The 27,694-nt window shown below is 43.7% G+C and overlaps 2 protein-coding genes across 3 annotated transcripts; both read left to right on the plus strand.

Annotated features, from left to right (window-relative positions):
• Positions 1-3,554: 3,554 nt before the first annotated feature.
• LOC123082757 (uncharacterized) lies at positions 3,555-15,781 on the plus strand. Of its 2 annotated transcripts, XM_044505016.1 has the most exons (4): positions 3,555-3,595; positions 3,755-3,876; positions 14,682-15,031; positions 15,107-15,781. In XM_044505016.1, the coding sequence occupies exons 3-4, from the start codon at positions 14,684-14,686 to the stop codon at positions 15,596-15,598; spliced, it is 840 nt and encodes a 279-aa protein (XP_044360951.1). In that variant the 5' UTR covers positions 3,555-3,595; positions 3,755-3,876; positions 14,682-14,683; the 3' UTR covers positions 15,599-15,781. The 2 variants fall into 2 exon arrangements, 1 of the variants encoding a protein (XP_044360951.1); XR_006439106.1 differs by lacking the exons at positions 3,555-3,595; positions 14,682-15,031; positions 15,107-15,781 and adding exons at positions 4,142-4,947; positions 5,032-5,166 and having other exon boundaries at positions 3,607-3,876.
• A 304-nt stretch (positions 15,782-16,085) lies between these two features.
• Positions 16,086-22,931, plus strand: LOC123087764 (translation initiation factor IF-2). Its single transcript, XM_044509865.1, has 2 exons — positions 16,086-16,986; positions 20,138-22,931. The coding sequence occupies exons 1-2, from the start codon at positions 16,180-16,182 to the stop codon at positions 20,141-20,143; spliced, it is 813 nt and encodes a 270-aa protein (XP_044365800.1). The 5' UTR covers positions 16,086-16,179; the 3' UTR covers positions 20,144-22,931.
• The last annotated feature ends 4,763 nt before the right edge of the window (positions 22,932-27,694 follow it).

Raw genomic sequence — 27,694 nt, forward strand, 5'->3', positions numbered from 1 at the left:
ATAATGGTGAAAATTTGTTGGCACAACAGGGATGCTTGAAGGCGTTGCGGGATGTCAAGCCAGACGGACGATGAGGACTGTGAGGAGTTGCAGATGGTTGCAGTCGGGGTAATTCGGCTGGGTTAGACTTGTCAGTCTGACGGATCGACGCAAGTCGGTTGGTACAGAAGACGGTGCGGGATCGGCGACGTCGACATAGGAGCGTGATGCTGATGGTGGCCGACTTCTGGGCGTGGAAACACGTGGCGCAGGTCCAAGGGATTGTGTGGCTTCGACAAGACTATGGCGCGGGATTGATTCAAGGTGGTGTATACACGGAGCTTGAAGTTGATGAGGCGCGAGGGTGGACTGATCATCTACCATGGAGTCATGTTGAAGGTGGAGCTGGATTGAGGGGCTACGGTGTAAGGATCCAGGGAATCGAAGCCTATTCAGCGGGGAAAAGCGAGTGACATGCAGTTCGGACTGGAGCCCAATGGTCTGATGGAAGCATGAAATTCGTCATCGGTCGGTGATGATCGGTGGTACTCTGCAGTGGGGGTTGAGTGATGTGGTTTCGCGATCCTTGAGACTCGACCGGGACAGCGGAGGCTCGACGCGGTAATAGCGGCGAGGCGTGCGGTACGCACGGAACATGGAGACGGGCAGGGCTCTGGTGGTCATACATGTGGTGAGACAACTGCGGATTTGACTCGGGATGACTACAAGCAATGGTGAAATTCTTTCAAGTTTCAGACAGGCAGTCAAGAAAGGAGCGATGATGTTGAGTCAGGTAACTCTTGTGTGTGACACCCAATATGTGAGTTGTTCACTTTCACGCAGGTCAGTGATCAGTGTGTGATAGCGTTGGACGGATACTCTGGAAATTAGGAGCACAAACTAGAGTAACAAGGAACTTATTTTTGCTCGAGTATTGACTGTGGTCAAGAAAAGAAGGGACTACAAGTTGCAGGTGGAGTCACATGAAGTCTTTGGAGTAGCAGCGGTACTCATGGGATAAGCTTAAGTCCAATGTACATGAAAGTTTGACGCATGGACAAATCCAGGGTGGTGGAGTATATTCGCCAAGGTGGAGTTTGTTGGAGTTGTGTCGAATATAGTGTACAAGGTAGGTTACAGTTGGACTTATAGTTGTATTGTGTTTACATAGGATATGGAGTCGTGTCCTAGTAGGACACTTGTATCCTAGGCCTCTCTTATATAGCGGGGGTAGACACACGATGTAACCTATGCCAACATAATAGCACCGGAACGCAGGGGAAGCCGGCGGCATGTGCCGGTGTCCAGGGCGACTGGGTGCGGTATTGTAGCGGTGTCATGGGGAGGAGCGCCCGTAGTCAGACCCCGGGGATGTAGCCATATCGGTTAACCTCGTTAACAAATCTCGGTGTCGTGCTCGTGTGATTGCTTGGTCCTCGGATGATCGACGGAGTGCCTCGGATTTATTCTAACAAAAAATAATTCCGCTCCGCCTTGCCATCCGAAGCCACGAGCGACACTTTTTGTCGGGCTCCTCCGACCGACAAAAAAAAGAACAATAAAGAAACACAAAATCCCTAGAATAGACGAAAATAAAAATAAAAAGAAAAAAGAAAAAGAATGGAAGAGGAAACCATAAAAATGAAAAGACATTTAAAAAAGAAATGGAAAACTAAAAATAAAAGAGATTCAAAACCAAAAACAGAAAATAACCCAAAATGCCAAATGGAGGCCGAGCTCTATGGAGGCTGGATTTTGAAAAGTGTCAAATTCCATACCTTTATGTTACAAAAAATTCTGAAAATACACATACATTACTTCCGTGTACACATGTATATTTTTTCAGCATTTTTTAAACTGAAAAGGTTTCATTTTGATTTCTTTTTTAAAATTTTGGCCTCCAGAACTCCCTATTAAAGAGCCCAACTTAGAATGGTCACGTCGGGCCCAAACGTGCTTATAGTTTCATTTTTCCTTACTTTCAGAAATATCATAAAAGCATATATTTGGAATATATTTATATTTTAGTACTCTAATCAGTTGTTTGACGTGCATTTAAAAATATATTCAATATGTATTTAGAATATTTATTCATTGTGTATAGCAAAACGGTTTCTCGCATGTTAAAAAAATGTACATTGCATATTTAAAAATGTTCGAATTGTACTTTGATGAAATTCATCTCTTACCTAAAAATGTCCATGAATGTTAAAAAGGTGTTCATTTAGTATCCAGAAAATGTTCATACGTATTAAAAATGTCAATCATGTATTTTAATGACTATTTTAACCTTTTTCATGTTTATTTAAAAATGTTCATGCGTTTTTCGTAATCACATATTTTGAAATGCACAATGAACCAGTTCAAAATACATGTTTAACATTGTCAAATAAACAATGAACATTTTTTAAATACTCGATGAACAATTTCTAGATGCACTTGAACAAATTTTTTAATACATGATAGAAATTTTGGACAAAACGACCATTTTGTTAATACATGTTCAACTTTTTAAAGTATTTATGGTGGACAATTTTTAATACACTACTGTTTTTTAAATACAAACTGTTTTTTTGGTAATATGGTATTAACCTTCTTTAAGTACATAACAAACGTTTGGGAAAAGACAATGGAAAATTTTATTATACATGATGAACAAAAAATGGAAACTGAAAAAAGAAAACAGAATTAAAAATGAAATCAGAAAATTGTTCCAAAAAAACAAAAAATGATTTTTTAAAAGGGAATAGAAAGGTAAAACAAAAAATGACTCATGTTGGATATGTCTTTAAAAGAATATTCAACGTGTTTGAAAAATGTGCATCGTGTATTTACAAAGTGTTTAATGTACATTTGACAAATGTTCAAGATGTATTCAAATAATGTTAAGTGTATATTTAAAATATGCTCAACATGATGCAATCAGAATGTTCAGCGTGTATTAGAAAAGTTGGCATGCATTTAAAAAACAAACAAAAATATAAAAATAAGCAAAACTCAATAAGAACAATAAAAAGCCAAAAACCCCTAAGAATACACGAAAATAAACAAAATAAAAGAAAGAGAAAGGAAGAGGAGCAAACAAAAATTAATGAAAAGAGAGCTAAAAAGGAAAAGATAATGGAAAATGGAATAAAAGAAATACAAAAAAACCGAAAATGCCAGATGGTGGGAGGTTTAAAAAATAAACCAATATTCATAATTTTAGATTTATTTTTAGAATGGTCTATGTTTTTTTCGGAGAATATTTAGAATGGTCTATGTTTTTTTCTGAGATTTTTTTTAGAATGGTCTATGTGGGCGAGAAGCACCGAGCAAGAAACGAGTCTCTTGCTAGCTGGCCCAGGAGCTGCTGGATCGGTGTTAAGGCCCAAGGACGCTAGGGGTGTGTTTGGTTGATGTCACGGACTGGAATGGCATGGGTCCGACCCATTCCTAGGCCTCGTTTTCGCGTTCAGTTGGACTTATGGATCGGAACCCACTCGTTCCCGCGGACCGAATATTCGGCCCAGATGCGGAACATGGTGAGACCTCGAAAATGGCCGGACCACGCGGAACCGCTCACCCCTCGCTCTCTCGCAGCCCTCGCAGCCTTATCGCCTCGCTCTCCCTCCAGGTGTGCCGCCTCTCCCTCCTCTCTCCCCGTCCATGGATCTAGGCGCGCCGGCCGATTCCTTCCTTCCCCGCCGGCCAAATCTTCCCTTCCCCGCCGGCCGACTCCCTCCTTTCCTCGGTGCCCACTAACTCCTCTCATTCCTCTCATGATTTGCTGCAGAACAGAGGGAGCTCGATCTGGATCTGCAGTTGCGGCGGCTTGCAGAGGAATAGCAGCGGGGCGGCGGCTTCTGGCAGGCTGACAGCGGCAGCAGAGGCCCAGCACACCATCCCAATCTCTAGGTACAAACATCAATCCCTTCCCCTTGTATATTCTACTGCTGGTCTTGGATATGCCCAAACGAGAGTGATACAGAGATATGGAGTGGTTCTTGTGATGATTCATGGTTGTATTTGTTTCACTTTCGTTACTTTATGTTGGTAAAATTAGTACTCTGTTTTCCTAATTTGTACGAAAATACATGCTGTCCAGTATATTTTTGCAATATATATTGTTGATGTATGCGTCATTCATAGCTATATTTTTGATACTATGCATCACTTGTAGATGGCCAAGAAGATGAACAAAAGAAAAAAGATGGTTAGGGGAGCTACTGTTTTTGTTGCACTAGCTGCAATGGCAGTCATTATTCGGGCTATAATAAGGAAAAGAAGACCACGCATTACCTATGGGCCAATGCATGAAAGAGATCGAATCAGATTTGATTATCTAAACCAAAAAATATGGCAAAGTGATGTGTTGTGCAAAAACATGTTAAGGTTTGAAAGAGCTGCATTTTTTAATTTGTGTAGCATAATAAGGGATCGCAAGTTGCTAGAAGACAGTCCACATCTTAGTGTGGAGCAACAATTGGCGATGTTTTTGCATACAATTGGGCATAACCTTCGGAATAGGGTTGTGTCAGCCAATTTTTGTAGATCATACGACACAACCAGCATCTATTTTAGAAAGGTTCTTCATGCCATAGGCGAGCTTCGTAATGATTATATACGGCCACCATCATTGGAGACCCCCACAAAAATTGCAGGAAATCATCGGTTTGACCCATATTTTAAGGTAATTTCTAAAACTATTCGTTAGGTATGTAGGCTATATGATATGGTATTTACTACTTGTCACTATATAGGATTGTATTGGAGCTATCGATGGTACACATGTGCGAGCAGGTGTTACCAAAGATGTGGAGCATTCTTTTCGTGGTAGGAAGGCCTTTACAACCCAAAATGTGATGGCATCGGTAGATTTTGATCTCCGCTTCACGTATGTATTGGCTGGTTGGGAAGGGTCAGCACACGATGCAACCGTTTTAGCTGATGCGTTAACGCGTGAGAGAGGCTTACAAGTACCACCAGGTAAGAAGTTGGCTTAGATAGAAATTGTCACATGTTCTTTGCCTCAAGAAACCATTGTCACAATTATTTGTTTCACCTTTTTAGGGAAGTTCTACCTAGTTGATGCCGGTTATGGAGCCAAGGCCGGGTTCTTACCACCTTTTCGTGGTGTGAGGTACCATTTGAATGAGTGGGGCAACAATCCAGTCCAAAATGATAAGGAGCTATTCAACCTTAGGCACTCTTTGTTGGAAATATGCCCTAGAGGCAATAATAAAAGCATTATTATTATATTTCCTTGTTCATGATAATTGTCTTTATTCATGCTATAATTGTGTTATCCGGAAATCATAATGCATGTGTGAATAACAGACACCAACATGTCCCTAGTGAGCCTCTAGTTGACTAGCTCGTTGATCAACAGATAGTCATGGTTTCCTGACTATGGACACTGGATGTCATTGATAACGAGATCACATCATTGGGAGAATGATGTGATGGACGAGACCCAATCCTAAACATAGCACAAGATCGTATAGTTCGTTTGCTAGAGTTTTGCAATGTCAAAGTATCTTTTCCTTAGACCATGAGATCGTGTAACTCCCGGATACCGTAGGAGTGCTTTGGGTATGCCAAACGTCACAACGTAACTGGGTGACTATAAAGGTAGACTACGGGTATCTCCGAAAGTGTCTGTTGGGTGACATGGATCAAGACTGGGATTTGTCACTCCATATGACGGAGAGGTATCACTGGGCCCACTCGGTAATGCATCATCATAATGAGCTCAGAGTGACCAAGTGTCTGGTCACGGGATCATGCATTACGGTACGAGTAAAGTGACTTGCCGGTAACGAGATTGAACGAGGTATTGGGATACCGACGATCGAATCTCGGGCAAGTAACATATCGATGGACAAAGGGAATAGTGTAAGGGGTTGATTGAATCCTCGACATCGTGGTTCATCCGATGACATCATCGTGGAGCATGTGGGAGCCAACATGGGTATCCAGATCCCGCTGTTGGTTATTGACCGGAGAGTCGTCTCGGTCATGTCTGCTTGTCTCCCGAACCCGTAGGGTCTACACACTTAAGGTTCGGTTACGCTAGGGTTGTAGGGATATGTATATGCAGTAACCCGAATTTTGTTCGGAGTCCCGGATGAGATCCCGGACGTCACGAGGAGTTCCGGAATGGTCCGGAGGTAAAGATTTATATATGGGAAGTCCTGTTTCGGGCATCGGGACAAGTTTCGGGGTTATCGGTATTGTACCGGGACCACCGGAAGGGTCCCGGGGGTCCACCGGGTGGGTCCACCTGTCCCGGGGGCCACATGGGCTGTAAGGGGGTGCGCCTTGGCCTAGGCACCAGCCCCACATAGGCCCATGCGCCTAGGGTTTAGAAGGGGAAGAGTCCTAGGAGGGTAAGGCACCTCCTAGGTGCCTTGGGGGGGAGGAAAACCCCCCCTTGGCCGCCGCACCCCCTAGGAGATTGGATCTCCTAGGGCCGGCCACCCCCCCTTTGGCACCCCTATATATAGTGTGGGAGAGGAGGGACTTCATACCTGAACGCCTTGGCCTTTGGTTGCCTCCTTCTCCCTCCCCAACGCCTCCTCCACCTCCATAGTGCTTAGCGAAGCTCTGCCGGAGTACTGCAGCTCCATCAACACCACGCCGTCGTGCTGCTGCTGGTGCCATCTCCCTCAACCTCTCCTCCCTCCCTTGCTGGATCAAGAAGGAGGAGACGTGGCTGTTCCGTACGTGTGTTGAACGCGGAGGTGCCGTCCGTTCGGCGCTGGTCATCGGTGATTTGGATCACGTCGAGTACGACTACATCATCACCGTTCTTTTGAACGCTTCCGTGCGCGATCTACAAAGGTATGTAGATGCATCTAATCACTCGTTGCTAGATGAACTCCTAGATGATCTTGGTGAAACGAGTAGGAAAATTTTTGTTTTCTGCAACGTTACCCAACAGTGGCATCATGAGCTAGGTCTATGCGTAGTTCTTCTTGCGCGAGTAGAACACAATTTGTTGTGGGCGTAGATTTGTCAACTTTCTTGCCGTTACTAGTCCTTTCTTGCTTCAGCGGTATTGTGGGATGAAGCGGCCCGGACCAACCTTACACGTACGCTTACGTGAGACCGGTTCCACCGACTAACATGCACTAGTTGCATAAGGTGGCTGGCGGGTGTCTGTCTCTCCTACTTTAGTTGGAGCGGAATCGATGAACAGGGTCCTTATGAAGGGTAAATAGAAGTTGACAAATCACGCTGTGGCTTTAACGTAGGTAAGAAAACGTTCTTGCTAGAACCCTAATTCAGCCACGTAAAACTTGCAACAACAATTAGAGGACGTCTAACTTGTTTTTGCAGCAAGTGGTTTGTGATATGATATGGCCAAAGTTGTGATGAATGATGAATGATCTATATGTGATGTATGAGATGTTCATGCTATTGTAATAGGATTCACGACTTGCATGTCGATGAGTATGACAACGGGCAGGAGCCATAGGAGTTGTCTTTATTCTTTTATATGACATGCGTGTCATCAAGAAACGCCATGTAAATTACTTTACTTTATTGCTAAAACGCGTTAGCCATAGTAGTAGAAGTAATAGTTGGCGAGCAACTTCATGGAGACACGATGATGGAGATCATGATGATGGAGATCATGGTGTCAAGCCGGTGACAAGATGATCATGGAGCCCCAAGATGGAGATCAAAGGAGCTATGTGATATTGGCCATATCATGTCACGTTTATTATTTGATTGCATGTGATGTTTATCATGTTTTGCATCTTGTTTACTTAGAACGACGGTAGTAAATAAGATGATCCCTCACAATAATTTCAAGAAGTGTTCCCCCTAACTGTGCACCGTTGCGACAGTTCGCTGTTTCAAACACCACGTGATGATCGGGTGTTTTATTCAGACGTTCACATACAACGGGTGTAAGACAGATTTACACATGCAAACACTTAGGTTGACTTGACGAGCCTAGCATGTACAGACATGGCCTCGGAACACAGAAGACCGAAAGGTCGAGCATGAGTCGTATAGAAGATACGATCAACATGAAGATGTTCACCGATGTTGACTAGTCCGTCTCACGTGATGATCGGACACGGTCTAGTTTAACTCGGATCATGTAATACTTAGATGACCAGAGGGATGTCTAATCTAAGTGGGAGTTCACTAATAATTTGATTAGTTGAACTTAATTATCATGAACTTAGTCTAAAATCTTTGCAATATGTCTTGTAGATCAAATGGCCAACGTAGTCCTCAACTTCAACGCGTTCCTAGAGAAAACTAAGCTGAAAGACGATGGCAGCAACTATACGGACTGGGTCCGGAACCTGAGGATCATCCTCATAGCTGCCAAGAAAGATTATGTCCTACAAGCACCGCTTGGTGACGCACCCGTTCTCCCTGCAGAACAAGATGTTATGAACGCTTGGCAGGCACGTTTCGATGACTACTCCCTCGTTCAGTGCGGCATGCTTTACAGCCTAGAGCCGGGGCTCCAAAAGCGTTTTGAGAGACATGGAGCATATGAGATGTTCGAAGAGCTGAAAATGGTTTTCCAAGCTCATGCCCGGGTCGAGAGATATGAAGTCTCCGACAAATTCTTTAGCTGTAAGATGGAGGAAAACAGTTCTGTCAGTGAGCACATACTCACTATGTCTGGGTTGCATAACCGCTTGACTCAGCTGGGAGTTAATCTCCCGGATGATGCGGTCATTGACAGAATCCTCCAGTCGCTTCCACCAAGCTACAAGAGCTTTGTGATGAACTTCAATATGCAGGGGATGGAAAAGACCATTCCTGAAGTATTTGCTATGCTGAAATCAGCAGAGGTAGAAGTCAGAAAGGAACATCAAGTGTTGATGGTCAATAAAACCACTAAGTTCAAGAAAGGCAAGGGTAAAAAGAACTTCAAGAAGGACGGCAAGGAGGTTGCCGCGCCCGGCAAGCAAGCTGCTCGGAAGAAGCCAAAGAATGGACCCAAGCCCGAGACTGAGTGCTTTTATTGCAAGGGAAGCGGTCACTGGAAGCGGAACTGCCCTAAGTACTTAGCGGATAAGAAGGCCGGCAAAACAAAAGGTATATGTGATATACATGTAATTGATGTGTACCTTACTAGTGCCCGTAGTAGCTCCTGGGTATTTGATACCGGTGCAGTTGCTCACATTTGTTACTCAAAGCAGGGGCTGCGGAATAAGCGGAAACTGGCAAAGGACGAGGTGACGATGCGCGTCGGGAATGGTTCCAAGGTCAATGTGATCGCCGTCGGCACGCTACCTCTGCATCTCCCTTCGGGATTAGTTTTAAACCTTAATAATTGTTATTTAGTGCCAGCTTTGAGCATGAACATTGTATCGGGATCTCGTTTAATTCGAGATGGCTACTCTTTTAAATCTGAGAATAATGGTTGTTCCATTTTTATGAGAGATATGTTTTATGGTCATGCTCCTATGGTGAATGGTTTATTCCTTATGAATCTCGAACGTGATGCTACACATATTCATAATGTGAGTACCAAAAGAAGTAAGGTTGATAATGATAGTCCCACATACTTGTGGCACTGCCGCCTTGGTCACATAGGTGTTAAACGCATGAAGAAGCTCCATGCTGATGGACTTTTAGAGTCTCTTGATTATGAATCATTTGACACGTGCGAACCATGCCTTATGGGTAAAATGACCAAGACTCCGTTCTCAGGAACAATGGAGCGAGCAACCGACTTATTGGAAATCATACATACTGATGTGTGCGGTCCGATGAGTGTTGAGGCTCGCGGTGGCTATCGTTATGTTCTCACCCTCAATGATGATTTAAGTAGGTATGGGTATATCTACTTAATGAAACACAAGTCTGAAACCTTTGAAAAGTTCAAGGAATTTCAGAGTGAGGTTGAAAATCAACGTGACAGGAAAATCAAGTTTCTACGATCAGATCGTGGAGGAGAATACTTGAGTCACGAGTTTGGGGCACACTTAAAAAATGTGGAATAGTTTCACAACTCACGCCGCCTGGAACACCTCAGCGTAATGGTGTGTCCGAACGTCGTAATCGCACTCTGTTAGATATGGTGCGATCTATGATGTCTCTTACCGATTTACCGCTTTCTTTTGGGGCTATGCTTTAGAGACTGCCGCATTCACTTTAAATAGGGCTCCGTCGAAATCCGTTGAGACGACACCGTATGAATTATGGTTTGGGAAGAAACCTAAGCTGTCGTTTCTAAAAGTTTGGGGATGCGATGCTTATGTCAAGAAACTTCAACCTGAAAAGCTCGAACCCAAATCGGAAAAATGCGTCTTCATAGGATACCCAAAAGAAACTATTGGGTACACCTTCTACCTCAGATCCGAAGGCAAGATCTTTGTTGCCAAGAATGGGTCCTTTCTGGAGAAAGAGTTTCTCTCGAAAGAAGTAAGTGGGAGGAAAGTAGAGCTTGATGAAGTATTACCTCTTGAACCGGAAAATGGCGCAACTCAAGAAAATGTTCCTGAGGTGCCAGCACCGACTAGAGAGGGAGTTAATGATAATGATCAAGATACTTCTGATCAAGCCCCTACTGAAATTTGAAGGTCCACAAGGACACGTTCCGCACCAGAGTGGTACGGCAACCCTGTCTTGGAAATCATGTTGTTAGACAACGGTGAACCTTCGAACTATGAAGAAGCGATGGCGGGACCGGATTCCGACAAATGGCTGGAAGCCATGAAATCCGAGATAGGATCCATGTATGAAAACAAAGTATGGACATTGACTGACTTGCCCGTTGAGCGGCGAGCCATAGAAAATAAATGGATCTTTAAGAGGAAGACAGACGCGGATGGTAATGTGACCATCTATAAAGCTCGGCTTGTCGCTAAGGGTTATCGACAAGTTCAAGGGGTTGACTACGATGAGACTTTCTCACCGGTAGCGAAGCTGAAGTCCGTCCGAATCATGTTAGCAATTGCCGCATTCTATGATTACGAAATATGGCAAATGGACGTCAAAACGGCATTCCTTAATGGTTTCCTTAAGGAAGAATTGTATATGATGCAGCCGGAAGGTTTTGTCGATCCTAAGAATGCTGACAAAGTGTGCAAGCTCCAACGCTCGATTTATGGGCTGGTGCAAGCATCTCGGAGTTGGAACATTCGCTTTGATGAGATGATCAAAGCGTTTGGGTTTACACAGACTTATGGAGAAGCCTGCGTTTACAAGAAAGTGAGTGGGAGCTCTGTAGCATTTCTCATATTATATGTAGATGACATACTTTTGATGGGAAATGATATAGAACTCTTGGACAGCATCAAGGCCTACTTGAATAAAAGTTTTTCAATGAAGGACCTTGGAGAAGCTGCTTATATATTAGGCATCAAAATCTATAGAGATAGATCAAGACGCCTCATAGGTCTTTCACAAAGCACATACCTTGATAAGATATTGAAGAAGTTCAATATGGATCAATCCAAGAAGGGGTTCTTGCCTGTGTTGCAAGGTATGAAATTGAGCTCAGCTCAATGTCCGACCACGGCAGAAGATATAGAAGAGATGAGCGTCATCCCCTATGCCTCAGCCATAGGTTCTATTATGTATGCCATGCTGTGTACCAGACCTGATGTAAACCTTGCCGTAAGTTTGGTAGGAAGGTACCAAAGTAATCCCGGCAAGGAACACTGGACAGCGGTCAAGAATATCCTGAAGTACCTAAAAAGGACTAAGGAAATGTTTCTCGTTTATGGAGGTGACGAAGAGCTCGTCGTAAAGGGTTACGTCGACGCTAGCTTCGACACAGATCTGGATGACTCTAAGTCACAAACCGGATACGTGTATATTTTGAATGGTGGGGCAGTGAGCTGGTGCAGTTGCAAGCAAAGCGTCGTGGCGGGATCTACATGTGAAGCGGAGTACATGGCAGCCTCGGAGGCAGCACATGAAGCAATATGGGTGAAGGAGTTCATCACCGACCTAGGAGTCATACCCAATGCGTCGGGGCCGATCAAGCTCTTCTGTGACAACTCTGGAGCTATTGCACTTGCCAAGGAGCCCAGGTTTCACAAGAAGACAAGGCACATCAAGCGTCGCTTCAACTCCATTCGTGAAAATGTTCAAGATGGAGACATAGAGATTTGTAAAGTACATACGGACCTGAATGTAGCAGATCCGTTGACTAAACCTCTCCCTAGAGCAAAACATGATCAACACCAGAATTCCATGGGTGTTCGATTCATCACAATGTAACTAGATTATTGACTCTAGTGCAAGTGGGAGACTGTTGGAAATATGCCCTAGAGGCAATAATAAAAGCATTATTATTATATTTCCTTGTTCATGATAATTGTCTTTATTCATGCTATAATTGTGTTATCCGGAAATCATAATGCATGTGTGAATAACAGACACCAACATGTCCCTAGTGAGCCTCTAGTTGACTAGCTCGTTGATCAACAGATAGTCATGGTTTCCTGACTATGGACACTGGATGTCATTGATAACGAGATCACATCATTGGGAGAATGATGTGATGGACGAGACCCAATCCTAAACATAGCACAAGATCGTATAGTTCGTTTGCTAGAGTTTTGCAATGTCAAAGTATCTTTTCCTTAGACCATGAGATCGTGTAACTCCCGGATACCGTAGGAGTGCTTTGGGTATGCCAAACGTCACAACGTAACTGGGTGACTATAAAGGTAGACTACGGGTATCTCCGAAAGTGTCTGTTGGGTGACATGGATCAAGACTGGGATTTGTCACTCCGTATGACGGAGAGGTATCACTGGGCCCACTCGGTAATGCATCATCATAATGAGCTCAGAGTGACCAAGTGTCTGGTCACGGGATCATGCATTACGGTACGAGTAAAGTGACTTGCCGGTAACGAGATTGAACGAGGTATTGGGATACCGACGATCGAATCTCGGGCAAGTAACATATCGATGGACAAAGGGAATAGTGTACGGGGTTGATTGAATCCTCGACATCGTGGTTCATCCGACGAGATCATCGTGGAGCATGTGGGAGCCAACATGGGTATCCAGATCCCGCTGTTGGTTATTGACCGGAGAGTCGTCTCGGTCATGTCTGCTTGTCTCCCGAACCCGTAGGGTCTACACACTTAAGGTTCGGTTACGCTAGGGTTGTAGGGATATGTATATGCAGTAACCCGAATGTTGTTCGGAGTCCCGGATGAGATCCCGGACGTCACGAGGAGTTCCGGAATGGTCCGGAGGTAAAGATTTATATATGGGAAGTCCTGTTTCGGGCATCGGGACAAGTTTCGGGGTTATCGGTATTGTATCGGGACCACCGGAAGGGTCCCGGGGGTCCACCGGGTGGGTCCACCTATCCCGGGGGGCCACATGGGCTGTAAGGGGGTGCGCCTTGGCCTAATGGGCCAAGGGCACCAGCCCCACATAGGCCCATGCGCCTAGGGTTTAGAAGGGGAAGAGTCCTAGGAGGGTAAGGCACCTCCTAGGTGCCTTGGGGGGGAGGAAACCCCCCCCCCCTTGGCCGCCGCACCCCCTAGGAGATTGGATCTCCTAGGGCCGGCCACCCCCCCTTTGGCACCCCTATATATAGTGGGGGAGAGGAGGGACTTCATACCTGAACGCCTTGGCCTTTGGTTGCCTCCTTCTCCCTCCCCAACGCCTCCTCCACCTCCATAGTGCTTAGCGAAGCTCTGCCGGAGTACTGCAGCTCCATCAACACCACGCCGTCGTGCTGCTGCTGGTGCCATCTCCCTCAACCTCTCCTCCCTCCCTTGCTGGATCAAGAAGGAGGAGACGTGGCTGTTCCGTACGTGTGTTGAACGCGGAGGTGCCGTCCGTTCGGCGCTGGTCATCGGTGATTTGGATCACGTCGAGTACGACTACATCATCACCGTTCTTTTGAACGCTTCCGTGCGTGATCTACAAAGATATGTAGATGCATCTAATCACTCGTTGCTAGATGAACTCCTAGATGATCTTGGTGAAATGAGTAGGAAAATTTTTGTTTTCTGCAACGTTACCCAACACTCTTCACTACGGGTGACGGTAGAGAGGGCTTTTGGATCTCTCAAGAGGCGTTTCAAAATTTTAGATGATGCCAAACCATTCTTTACTTTCCCAACACAAGTTGACATTGCTATAGCTTGTTGTGTTCTTCACAATTATGCACTATCACAAGGGATTGATGAATTTATTATACCTGAAGTGACATGGACCACCCAACCAATTAGAACATCAAGGCAACAAGCAAGTGACACTAGGGCCGTGGTAGACCGTAGGCTACAAATGGCAGCCCAAATGTGGGAAGATAGACAACTCATGTATGCTAATCTATGAGTGTGGCACACTCCATGTATTTGTATCATTTACTATATTTGAACCATGTATTTCGTGATGTTTGGACAACTACATTTGAATTTATTTGATGGCTGGACAGATTGTATCATTTACTCTATTTGAACCATGTATTTGTGATGTTTGGACAACTACATTTGAATTTATTTCATGGTGGGACAGATTATATCATTTACTCTATTTGCACCATGTATTTGTGATGTTTCGACAACTACATTTGAATTTATTTCATGGCGGGACAGATTATATCATTTACTCTATTTGCACCATGTATTTGTGATGTTTCGACAACTACATTTGAATTTATTTCATGGCTGGACAGATTATATCATTTACTCTATTTGCACCATGTATTTGAAATGCTATAATCCATGTTTTCTCAATCTCTTGTTGGCTGGACAGAAATGGAGAGTGTTGAAGTCACCGCTGCAAGTGGGAGCTCCGGGAGAGCTGGGATCATTGTATGGACCAATTCGATGACGAAAACCATGCTTGGTTTTTTGGCTGGTCTTGTTGCTGATGGGAAGAGAACTTCAAGTGGATTCAGGGATGTGCATCATAGACAATGTGCTGCTGTTTTGAACGAGCAATTCAAGCTTTCTGTCATCGGAGATCAAGTCAAAAACCATCTCAAGAAGTGGAGGAAGATATGGGGAAGGGTAGCCAACTTGAAGAATTTAAGTGGAGCTCTATGGGATGAAGACACTTGCACAATTAGGCTCAGCGAGGAGCACTATGCAGGGCATTGTATGGTATGCTTCTCACCCCACAAATCTGATGCCATTTTATGTTAGCATTATGCTAATCAATTTGCACAATGTTTGTAGACCCACAAAGCTGATGCCCCCTTCTTGAATACACCAATTGAACACTATCATGCCATGGCTTCCATTTATGGGACAATGGGGGCCAAGGGGCAGAATGCTAGGTCTGGCAACGATCTTCTTTCTATTGATCTCGAAGACGAGGAGAATGGTGAGGTGAACACGTCACCAAATGTTGGTGAGTCTTGTGACCCCAAAGCACCACCCAAAAAGAAGGCTAAGATAAAGCACGTTGTTGAGGATCCACTAGTTATCACTCTCAAAGATGGGTTCAAACTTGTGGCTGAAGCGCTTGTGAAGTCTAGTAGAGATGATGATGACATACCCGATGACCTTTGGGATGTAATATCAACACTGCTAGATTTTCAAGAAGAGCACCTAGCCCACTACTATGCTCATCTTGTGGACAACCCCAAGACTGCAAGAGCCTTCATGAAACTTACCCAAATCAACGAGTCTGTTTGGGTGAGTAGGTATGTCAAGAAGAACTTCTAAATTCGATATGGTTGTATGGTTGCCAAGTATGTGAACTTGACATGTATGGCTGTAGTGCACTTTGATTGCTTTTGGAGATTTGGTATGTGAACATGACATGTGTGGTTGTCAAGTATGTGAACTTGACATGTATGGCTCTATTGCACTCTGATTGTTTTTGGGAAACCTATGTTATATGTGTTGTTGAAACCTGTGCTATATGTGTTGTTATGTTGTCTTTCTTGAATATATATATATTGTTATGTTGTCTTTTTTGAAAGTACAAATGAAATGCTGTCGAAATTTTGAATTTATGTCATTTCATTTTTCATTCCGTTCTTCCAACCAAACAGTGGAATGGAACCAACCCGTTCCGCTCTTTTGCTCCTATTAAACACAGGAATGGAACGGACCCATTCCTCTGGAATGGAACCATTCCATTCCATGACAGTTGGTTCGCCAACCAAACACACCTTAGGTATCCTCGCACGAACAACCCGCACCCCACCCCTCTCCCCAGTCGACGCTTCTAGCACATCCGCTTCCCCTCCCCCTCCCCCACACACTCGACGGCGCCGCGGATCCGGTTGTACCTGGCGGTGATGGCGGCGGCAGGCGGCGGAGGGGCGTTCGGCGGCGGGGCCGGCGGCGGGGCGTTCGGTGGTGGGGCGTTTGGCGGCGGGGCTGGTGTCGGAGGGGCTAGCGGCGGCGGGGCTGGCAGAGGGGCGTTCGGCGGCGCGGCTGGCGGCGGAGGGGCCGGCGGTGGCGGGGGTGAGCGGCCGTGGCTTCGTCTGCCTACATACGCGCAGCTACTGCTCAGCTCCCTGCGGGCCACCCGCACTACCTTCGAGGATCTGCAGGAGCGGGCTGGCAGCCTCGCCAAGCTCGCGAACGACCTACAGACTGGTGTCATCGAGGGCAACGTGGCGATCCTCACGACAGCTGCGGTGAAGTTTGGGCACCGTAAGGTCATGGACATCCTCCATGAAAGGTTCTATCCCAACCGTGGATCTCTCAAGTATGCCAGAGTGATCACGCGAAGCCTGCAGAGCTCACCGCCGGATTTTGATCCTGTGCTACTCGCATCCCTTGATATTGCTCAGTCAAGGCGTCTGTCATCGTTCCTTAAGTATGCCGTCAGTGAGCTCAACAGTATAAATGGACATTTAGGGCAGGCTGGGGTTGGTGCTGCCACTCGGTTCAGAGAATTGCGTGCCCTCAATGAAAATGCAGATGATTTCCTGCAAAGAGTCGCACTCCAGTATGGCCTGACCAGGGGTGTTCTTGCCGCTGGTTTAGCACAGCTTCATCAGGCGATTGCGGCCGCCACTGATCTCATCACCAGGTTCAACGAAGAGCCAACTGCTGTCCGTCATCTTTTCACCGCGTTTACCTCGGCAGGCCCACTGGTATGTTTACTTCAGATGACCTATGATATTTCTGAACCATATCTATATATATTCACTTCTTTAGGGTACCTATCTTATCACCTAAAATGCACCGTATTGGGAAAGTAGGGTTTAGTCTTGCTGGGCTGGTCGATATCGGAGAAGTATCATTAGAAGTATGGCTTTTGACTTGTACCGTACTGCTGCAAGTTTATATGTGAAGCTTGAGAAGTAAGATTGCACAGATCAGCTTGTGCCTTCTAATTACACTACATTTTTGCGTGTCCCCTTACAAATCCATGGCATGCCACTCATGCATGATTTTCTTGAATTCATTTACTCTTATGTTTTTTTAGCTTCTTTGCTGTTACAATACCTACTAGAGTAAGTACTCCCCAGCAAGCACCAATGGAATTGGAGTAAGATGCACACCAAATGGTGAGCAATGATAGGTGGTATCTTTACCAATTTCGGTTCCTACAATCAGGGTTTCTGGTACTTGGCGATTAATTCCCAGTCTGGGGTTTTTGTAATTGGCCTATCCTTACAATTTTTGCTTTAACTAAGAATGCTGTTTGATTCAGCAAACATATAGCAGGCAGAGACTATAGAAATCGGCAAGGAATTACACTTGCTTACTTAAAATAATCCAAACTGGTTGATCCTATATCCCACGAGCGTTTACATCCTTATTCAGCGTGTGTATGTTTTGATTGAGTCTCATTCTTTTTGGACAAACCCTGCTCTGCTGGTAGTAACGCCTGTAGGCCAGTTGCCCCTGCCTTAGCCCAGAATCCTGACTCCGCACGTATTACTGATGAGCAGCATAGTGATATCAGGTCTATAAGTCTATTGCTGTTTAAGACGGCAGCGGTTCACTGCTTCCAAATCCACCATGCTGTGAGCATTATCAACGAGGATAAGCAACATGGTTCCCTACCATCCGATGGATGCTCGAGAGGTGAGCCACCCAATTGAGATAAGATAGTTGATACTACATTAGCACAGGTGTTGTTTAATTTTGACTGCACACTGCTACCACCGTTCAGGAAACAGCATCCAACAGAGGGCGGTTACAATATGCATAGGCATACAAAATGCAGGAATAGTGTTAGAGTGAAAACTGACCATTTTCAGTCTGTGTTGCCAGTGGAGCTAACACAGCATGCATGACCTTCTCTCCCTTCCCTATCGCAGTAGCTCAGCTGAAGGTTTATATCTGCATGTTATTATTCTTCACGTTGGAGCTAGCGTTTGAGGCTGCCACTATAAGCTTTGGTTTTAATAATACAAGTTTCTAAATGTCGGTCCATACACTCAGTTTGATACCACCCTGCCACTTGTGCTAAAAGCAGATTCTGATGCAACTGTTGTTACCGGAATAGCAAAAATGTCTCTTGCTACTTTTCTCAATGTAGGATAGCGTCTACCAGCCACTTTCCACCAGTACAACACATCAAAATGCTCTTTGCTCAATGGGACCAAATCATCTATCAAGTACTGATCTAACTCATTGAGAATTGACATTAAAGCTGGCCTTTTCTGAGCAACGCGTGCATTGAGAATTGACATTAAAGCTGTAGCTTTTGGTGCTGCCCTTGAGGAATGTGATGATTCCACATCATCTTCATTGTTGTCAACCTGATATTCTTCCAACAAGCTACATAATGAAGCAACGGTTTCTGAAACATGACCATGGCACTCTTCAGGAGTAACATCATGTAGGATAGAGAAGCAAACAACCAACATTTCATTTTTGATCTTCTTACAAGAAGAGTACCCAATCTAGCTTTTTTCTGATTCGGATGTGTATACACATTTTAATGTGTTTGTTTGCTCATTTCAATCCATAGGTAGGTCATGTTGAAATATCCAAAACATCTTATAATTTGAAACGGGAGGTAGTACATCAGAAGCAAAAGCCTATTCATCATCACTAGGATAGCAGTCATATAGTTTCTCAACCTTCTTTGCACGCTCAAACACAGCCTTATAAGGTGAAGAAGCAGTATGGAGCATGGTGAAAGTAGAGTTCCATCTAGTCTTGCAGTTAAGTACCAACTGTTTTCCCATTTTTACTTTCTGAAACTTAGCAATTTCCTCAAATTTCTCTACCCTTTCTGGGGTGGCTGTCCAAAATGCTACACTTAGGAATTTTTTAGCAGCTTTCAACACATCCAAACCATCCTTCACTATCAAATTCAGAACATGTGCACTACATCGCATGTGAAGCATCATACCTTTCAGCATTAGTTCTCTTTCCCTATCTTATTCAGCAATAGATCAACTGTCTTGTCATTTGAGGTGCAGTTATCCAGAATCATGGCAGAAAGCTTCACATCAAGATTTCCAAGCAACCAAAGTCTCATACAGTTCATCTGCTATAGCTTCTGCAATTTGTGGAGCTGGCACATAAATGAACCTAAACACCATACAAAACATTGACAAGTTATTAGACAACAACATTCATATGTGCAACATAGCAGCATTGATAATCTTAAGACAGCAGCATTGATAATATCTTAAGACAGCAGCATTGATAAGTTTAGTACCACATGATAACACTCCTAAGGTTCCAATTATCACCAATAAAGTGGGCTGTGATAGCTATGTAGCCCTTCTTTTGATGATCAGCTGTCACATATCAGTTGTGATTAGCTATGTTGTACATTACTTATTTTGATATGATAATTAAATATCAATCACCTTTCACACAGATTATGGCTCTCCAAACATTCGTTATTTTATTTTTATTGTCAGAATATAGATGTGAATATCCTCATCTATATTTAGACTATGACATGCAAAAGGAATTTCTGAGATAAATAATTGACAAGGATCCACACAAACAGATGTGTGTATCACCTATTCGCACAATCAATCGAGAGACGGAGATAGAGATGGTGGTGGTCTTGGTTACAAGATAGTAACAGTAATTTGCCATCATCGTAGTACCGTTGCATGCAATTGTATACTTTAGATAAATTGATTCATGTATGGATATTAGTTTTACAAGGTTTATTGTCTGCATTGTTTACTTCAGATAAAGTAGCATGTTCTGTGCTAGAAGTGGCCAAAGATTGGGTTTTCATGATATTTATTTTTGTAAATTGATATTATTTTTGGGTATATGCATATATTTATTCACACTTGTAATTCTTATTGTTTTCAGGAGTAGGAGGATTATCAGAGAGGATGGGGATAGACGATTTCTTTCTACAGATCTACTGCGTCTACTCACCATCTAATTTGATGCCTGCCCGTGCTTCATAACTTTGTTATGTCTTGTGATGCATCAGATGAAACTGGGAAGTCATTGAATTATCTTTTATCGTATCATGACATCTTATTAACACTATTAGAGTATAGTTACTCGATGCATTTGTTAACTATATGAGTGATTTTCATTAGATGTGCATGATTAGATGTTAATGTTGTTTTAGTTGTGAGATTGTTAGGCTACTAAGTTATGCCTTGGAAGTCATTGAATTATCTTTTATCGTATCATGACATCTTATTAACACTATTAGAGTATAGTTACTCGATGCATTTGTTAACTATATGAGTGATTTTCATTAGATGTGCATGATTAGATGTTAATGTTGTTTTAGTTGTGAGATTGTTAGGCTACTAAGTTATGCCTTGGTTTAATTATTATCTCATGATGTTAACGTGTATGGCTTGCATGATTTTTCCTTTATTTCTTGGTTTATTGCATGATTGAGGGAGTGATTTCAAAAATTACTAGCATCATGCAGTAGTTAATTGTCAAAGATAACATGTTAGGATTAAAAGTTGTTTGCATGGATCTATAGGAATTAGCATGTTGCTTAGTCTGTTACCGAGGTGCGATTTTTGTCCTCCTTGTAGGGAGTGCTGGATTAAAAAAAGCATGTTAGGATTAAAAGTTGTTTGCATGGATCTATGGGAATTAGCATGTCACTTAGTTTGTTAGTGAGGTGCTATTTTTGTCCTGCTTGTAGTGACTGCTAGATTTAAAAATAATAAGTCAACATGTAGATTATTTATTTAGTCCAATGTGGGTAAAATGTTGTCTGCTTTGTAAACATGTTTTTGAATGTATATCTTCGTTCACTAGAAGAAATGGTGCTAGTTCACTATTGGGTTCATTTTGTGTTATACCGTTAGATAAAATGCATGCTTAAGAAAAATAACAAAGGGAGCAATCCTATCTTAGTGGACATTAATTGTATTATATCATTTTATTGTCTTTGTCTTGTTGAATATATCCTAGGTTGGCTCTTCAATATGACTGATATGTTTTTTCCTTGTATTGATGCTCCTTGTTTCCCTAAGAAAAAAGACATGCAATATTCAATTAGTTAATAGTTTTGCGAAACGTGCGAGCGTAACCTATGTGGGGAGGAAGAGCACAACTTGTTAGGGAAAAATGACATCATGTATTAGTTATGTTCTGTGTGGAGAGAAAGCACAAGACGTCTGATAAGCTTGTGGTACTATATGATTATTATTATCTCATTTTGTTAATCTGTGTTTATTTATGGTTTTGTACTCATTAATTAATTTGTTAACTGTATATAGATCATTTATAAGGAAGGTGCTTTCAAAATTTTATTAATTAAATATTGTATATAGTTTTGAAAACACAAACTATTATATTAAAATTGTTTGAATGGATATATAATAAATAGAACGAAATTGATATAATGATATAATAAATAGAATGAAAATGTTTCAACGATAATGTTGTAGTTAATTTTTAGATGATGAATCGCTGTTTGCATCGTGTGAAGTAGTATGAAATGAATATGATGATTATTTTGTTTTGCTCATAAGTATATTAAAATTAATAAGAGATTTGACTTCTAGATTTTCTATTTAGTTCAATGTTGTCCATATTGTGAATATATATTTAAACATATATCTTTATTTAATAAAATATGATAATAGTTTAATATTGGGTTCATTTTGCATTATATTGCGTGCATTGGCCATAATATATCTTATTGTTTTTATTGTCTATATATATTCTTTTTTAATATTTTTTCTGTTGGTTTCTTTATCATGAGTTTGATATGTCTAGTATTGACCATGACTTGTTTCTGTCCAGGGAAAAAAGTTCAATATAGTGTTGGGAAACATCTGTTGTAAGCTATGTGAGGAGGAAGCACACAACTCAAGACATCTGATAAGCCTGTGGTGAGCCTCAGGTTCTGCAACAAATGTTACTCCCTCTGTCCCAAAATAAGTGACTCAACTTTATACTAAAGTTAGTACAAAGTTGAGTAATTTATTTCGAGACGGAGGGAGTAACAAAGTACAGAGATCTCCTTACGATCAAGGGAAACAACTGTTGTGTGAATGGAACATCTATTGACACACCTTATTCGGCATGGTATCCTTGGTTGCATCATCTATTGCAATTGTTGGTTTGAAGGTTAACAATGTGCTGGTTTAATTATTTGAGATAACAAGCATTTTTATTGACCCATAAAGCTTATTGGTGTGCTGATTTCAGTTGCCAGAGATGTTTATGTTCCAGGAATAGTTCAATTCAGTGTAGGAGACGGGGAGGCTGAAGACCTGCTTCCTCAATCTCAATTATTGGAGCTGCTGGTTTCAAGACTACAGATGCTGCTTATATTCCATGAATATTTTGATTCAGGGAAGGAGAAGGGAACGGGGATGAACTGCTGCATCAACTATTGCAGTTGTGGAGGCTCAGGCGCTGCAGACGTTTTTGTTCCCATGAATATTTGGATTCACTGAAGAGACGGAAGTGAATAACCTGCTACATCAACGTTTAAAGGGTAGATATGTTGTGGATAGAGTTCTGGTTGTTTGCGTGTGTGGGTGCTTTGTGCGGAGTCAGTCCAGGCCACGAGTCGGTTATAAACTATAGTGATCTCAAACCATAAAAAATATATTTTAACTGCAGATGTAAAGGTTTATGAATTTATTTGTGTTCAAATGCCTTTTTAGAATTGAAAATTGTTTTTCGTTTTTCTTTTGGTAAACGTTTCCAACCGGCGCACCGGCCGAAGCTTGAGCCGGTCGCACGGGGTGCGTTTGATCGAGTGGGATCGAACGAACCGTTTTTTTGCTCGGGGTACAGCTGGACTAGGTAATGTGGCCCACTCTCCACCAAACATTCCTTATCCTTTTCTTCTTTCTTCTTCTTCCTCCGTCCGCATCTAGACTTCACCGCTGCTTCTTTTTCCTCCCGTAGCAACACCTTGCAAGCTGCTGGTTTTCTTCATCGGAGGCGGTGGTGCTGAATAGCAGCCACCTCACGTCCGAGCCTCCGCTCCTCCTCGTTGTTGCCTGCGCACACACCGCTGCAAGGTCAACACTCATGACGATGCAACATCACCATGGACGTGCCCACACAGCTTTGCTTTTTCTACGGAGTGCTGCAACCGGTCATGGGAGATGCTACATCCGCCGTGAGGGATGCTATAACCCATAAACTTTTTTTGCTGGAACCAACTACTGTATTTGTCGCTGATTCTTTTTTTTGCTGGAACTAGTGTTTGGTTTGCTACCACCGGTGACATGGTTTGCTACCACCATACGCAGCGACCGGCCGACGTCAATTTTTTTTCTTGCTACAACCGTGTCATATTTTTGCTGCAATCGGCAGCCACAGAAGCTACAATCGGTTAACATTTTTGCTACAATGGCGACGACGGGCGGCACCGGCGAGCTTTTAATTTGCTGGAACCGTTACCCTTTTTTGCTACAACCGTTCGTTCTTTTTGCTGCTACCGACACCCCGACGGAGAGTACAGTTTCTTTGTGAGCTCATCGCCGGAGGTGCTGCGACCTGCAATCACCGCACCCCGAAGCTGCGTCCGCCGTCATCGGAGCTGCGACCGTCGTCACGGGGAGCTGCAACTACGGGGACATATGTTGCTGCATGCATGGAGCCGACGAGAAACACATGAGATGACGGCAGCGAGGGGTGGCGACCAGCGTGACGCGCCAGGCAGTGCTTCTAGGCCGGGCGCGTCGCTCGTCCATGGCGGCGCTATGGGGCTGCTTCCTAGGGAAGAAGACACAGGGGAAGAAGGAAGGAGATCCTGGGGTTCTAAATTGCTTAATTTGCTACAATCATTGTTTTTTTTCTGGAATTAGTCTACTTTTTTGCTACGATCGACCACTGAATCTTTCCCGGTTCGAGTTTGTTTTCTTCTGGAACCGGTGCTTAATTTTGCTACAATCATTGTTTTTTCTGCTGGAACTAGTCTACTTATTTGCTACAATTGACCACTGAATCCCTAGCTGAGTCTACTTTTTTGCTTCCACCATGTTCTGTTTTTGCTGGATCCTGTCATTGTTTTTGCTTCCACCATGTTCTGTTTTTTTGGGCACCACAATCAGAGTTGCGACCGTGGGGGCGTTGTCGGGCTGCCGCCGGCGAGTTGGCTGGTGCTGCAGTAGAAGCATGCGAAGGATTAGGGGGGAGGAGGAGGTGCATGGTTGCTGGGCATGGACATGGGAAGACTAGGGGGAGGAGTGGAGACGCGGCGACGGCGAACTCCGACCCACGGCGGGGGCGGCGACGGCGAACTCAGACCCACGGCGGGGGCGGCGACCTGCGTGGTGGGCGGGGGTAGGTGGTCATGGTGGGCAGGGGCATGGCGGGTCGATTTGATGGGGCGAGAGGAATTTTTCTCCTACTCGCTCGGGACGATGGGTGGGGGAATGAAGCGGGGAAGCTGATCTGGTGGACAAGATGCCTTGCATCGTATGGCGCGCATGCGACCGGCCCAAATTTTGGGCCGGTGCGCCGGCGGCGCAGATTAGCGCCCTTTTCTTTCTCTGTTTGGCTGCCACTTGAATTGTTACATCAAAGGAAATGAATACCAACTTCGGAAGTTCTACAACTCTAGAACATTCCATATAGAAACATGATATTTGAATGGACCCTACTACAGAGCAGCGCCGTACCTGCGCGTTCCCCTGCGGCGGCGGGAAGTTGCAGCCCATGCAACAGCTGTGCGAGGGCATGCGGCGGCAGAGAGGTAGAAGTAAAGGTACTAGTAGTATAGAAGAACGCCCGTGCGTTGCAACGGGGCCACATTAACTTTAAGAGTTCAATATTACGACATTGGCGACTTTTTTTACCATCAAATCTTCACACACGCACAGAACCACACTCTCCCTCCCTCTTCCTCACTCTCTATCCCCGTCTCCCTCTCGCTCTAACACACACACATATCCATCTTATTGGGTACGGGACCATAATCCATCTATTTCACACATACACGCTAGTGTATAACAATATGGATTATGTGTATTATATTTACCACCAGAATTGAGGGAATTAATTTCATGTAAATCGACCAGCCACAACTCCAAGAATACGCGGACGAGGTGGTTCGGGTCGGCGTCGGCGCCGTCCAGCGCGGGCCACGGGCCCGCTTCCAAGTGCACGTGCAATGCACGACTTCACAAATATTATAATCAGATATGAGAAATCACATGCATAGAAAAGACATTCTGATAGCAATCCAAATACCATACTCAATTGAATACCTAACCTGGACAATACTCTTATTTCTATGCGCCAGAAAAAAAATGAAATAGCAAAGCTAAGTATGCCTACATACGCTCAGATTATATATAAGAATCTTGGGTGAACAATTGCAACAAAGCACTAAGCAGCGATAAATTTAAATAAAAAATCCATTAACTATGCAGGCAGCAGGCTTGTTACAACATAGAGAGATAGAAAAATGTCACCTCCAGTAATGTAGCGCAAAGGAATGGAACGAAGCATGAATGAGCGGTTGCCTGTTCTTCTCCATGTACATGGATCAGCAGTAGAGGCCAAGTATATAAGTACTTGACCAAACTCCACTCTTCGTGTACGGAGAGCCATGTCACATTCTCGCCGCTGCAGCATGGGAGGACGGCTGGTTCACGTGACCCTCCAGCTGGGGGATCCATGGTGGCTGACAGTCGAGCTCGAGGCAGAGAAGTTGAGGGCAGTAGTGGCGAGATCCATGCCAGCCAACCGGGCGAAGAGGAGGTCGTCGGGGAGGGACACATCGGCAAGATCCGGTCACCACGCGACCTGAAGAGCAACAGTGATCTCCACAAGCTGTAGGCCAACGGCGTGCTCCATCCCCTGCGATGGGGTGACCATGGCGGTGGCCACAGCTCCTCATGCTCGCCTCGATCTCAGCGACACACCCTGAGTGTAGGAGGCAGCAACGACCTCGACGAAATCATGGCCTCCATCCCGGAATGCAATCATGTCGCTCTAAATAAATGGATTCAATCATGTGACTCTAATTACTTCGGATTGTTATGTGCACACTAAGCGGGGTGCAGTTAGGAAAGAAAATGTTTTCTAATTAAAGTGATTGAGTGATTTAAGGTAAGGTTAATTAATTTAGATTTGATTTTTAGTGATTATTAGTAAAGTATGATGCGTCTTTAAAATCTTTTATTTGTTTCCTTAAAATCTATTATTTGTTTCCTAAAGAAATTTGCAATAATGGAAGGTATCGGTTGATTTGGATAAGTTAGTAAATTTAGATCCGTGATTGCATGCACGTTTGGAAAGTGCTGATTTGCAAGGAAAGAGCTGAGGGGTAAATAAACCGGTGAATAAGAAACCAACATCGAAAAAAATCTACGACGGTTAACCTACGAAAAAAAACCGGACGAAAGTGGTGGGACGAAAAAAAACCTGGAAGCGAGACTACCAACTGCTCCATTAGGAGTAGAGACTACTAGCTAGCGACGGTAAAAAAGCAGCCACTGCTCACAAGTTTTTGAAAGAACTATCTATATTAGGTTGCCAAAATACAAGTGAATTAATTGCGATAACCGTCTGGTATTTATGGTAAGAGAGACGCATGTTGGTTCATGAAGAGAAATCTCAAGAAGTGAATCAGATTTCGATGGGGATTTGTGCTATAACTGCAAACTATGTGAATGCCCACTCCCCTAGTGCGACTAGTAGAAAAGAAGGATGGAGCCGACCTCCTATGGATTTTGTTAAACTAAATGTTGACGCTTCTTTTGACCATAATCTACTCAGGGGCACGGCAGGTGTGGTGCTCAGAGATGACAAAGGAAACTTCACTGCTGGCGGAAATTGGAAGATCGATTGGTGTGCTGATGTACTAACAGCAGAAGCGATGACTCTTAGGTTTGGTTTAATTCTTGCACAAAAGATGGGATGCAATCGTCTTATTATTAACTCTGATAATATGGAAGTCATCGACACAATGAAGAATGGAGGACAATCGGCGGGAGTTGCAGCGGCAGTATTCGAGGATTGCTATTTCATGGCATGCGATTTTCCGTTGACTAGATTTGAACATTGTAATAGGGTAGCTAATAAGGTTGCTCATGAACTTGCTAGGCTAGCGAAAGTTTCTGTAACTAGAGATTGGTTTGAGGAGCTTATGGAGAATATTGTATCTTTTCTTATAGACAATGTAACTATCATTTCCAATTAATAAAGTGGATGTTTTCTTTCAAAAAAAAACAACGCCTCCGTGTTATTAGCTTGTGGGTTTTTATCAGTTTTGTCATCGACTGTACTACACTACTCAGTTCTGTTACTAAAAAGTTTCACTGCTAAAAAATGCCAATGTTCCGCTAGATGCGTGCTAAAAAAAGCCATTTTCACTGTTACCGCCATGTCAAAGGACATTGATCGAAGGTAGATGACAAAAATACCCCCTACCCCGTTTGATCGAAGGTAGACGTGTGCTAAGGGGAA

Source organism: Triticum aestivum, chromosome 4A (genome assembly GCF_018294505.1).
Source record: "Triticum aestivum cultivar Chinese Spring chromosome 4A, IWGSC CS RefSeq v2.1, whole genome shotgun sequence".
Lineage (NCBI taxonomy): Eukaryota > Viridiplantae > Streptophyta > Magnoliopsida > Poales > Poaceae > Triticum > Triticum aestivum.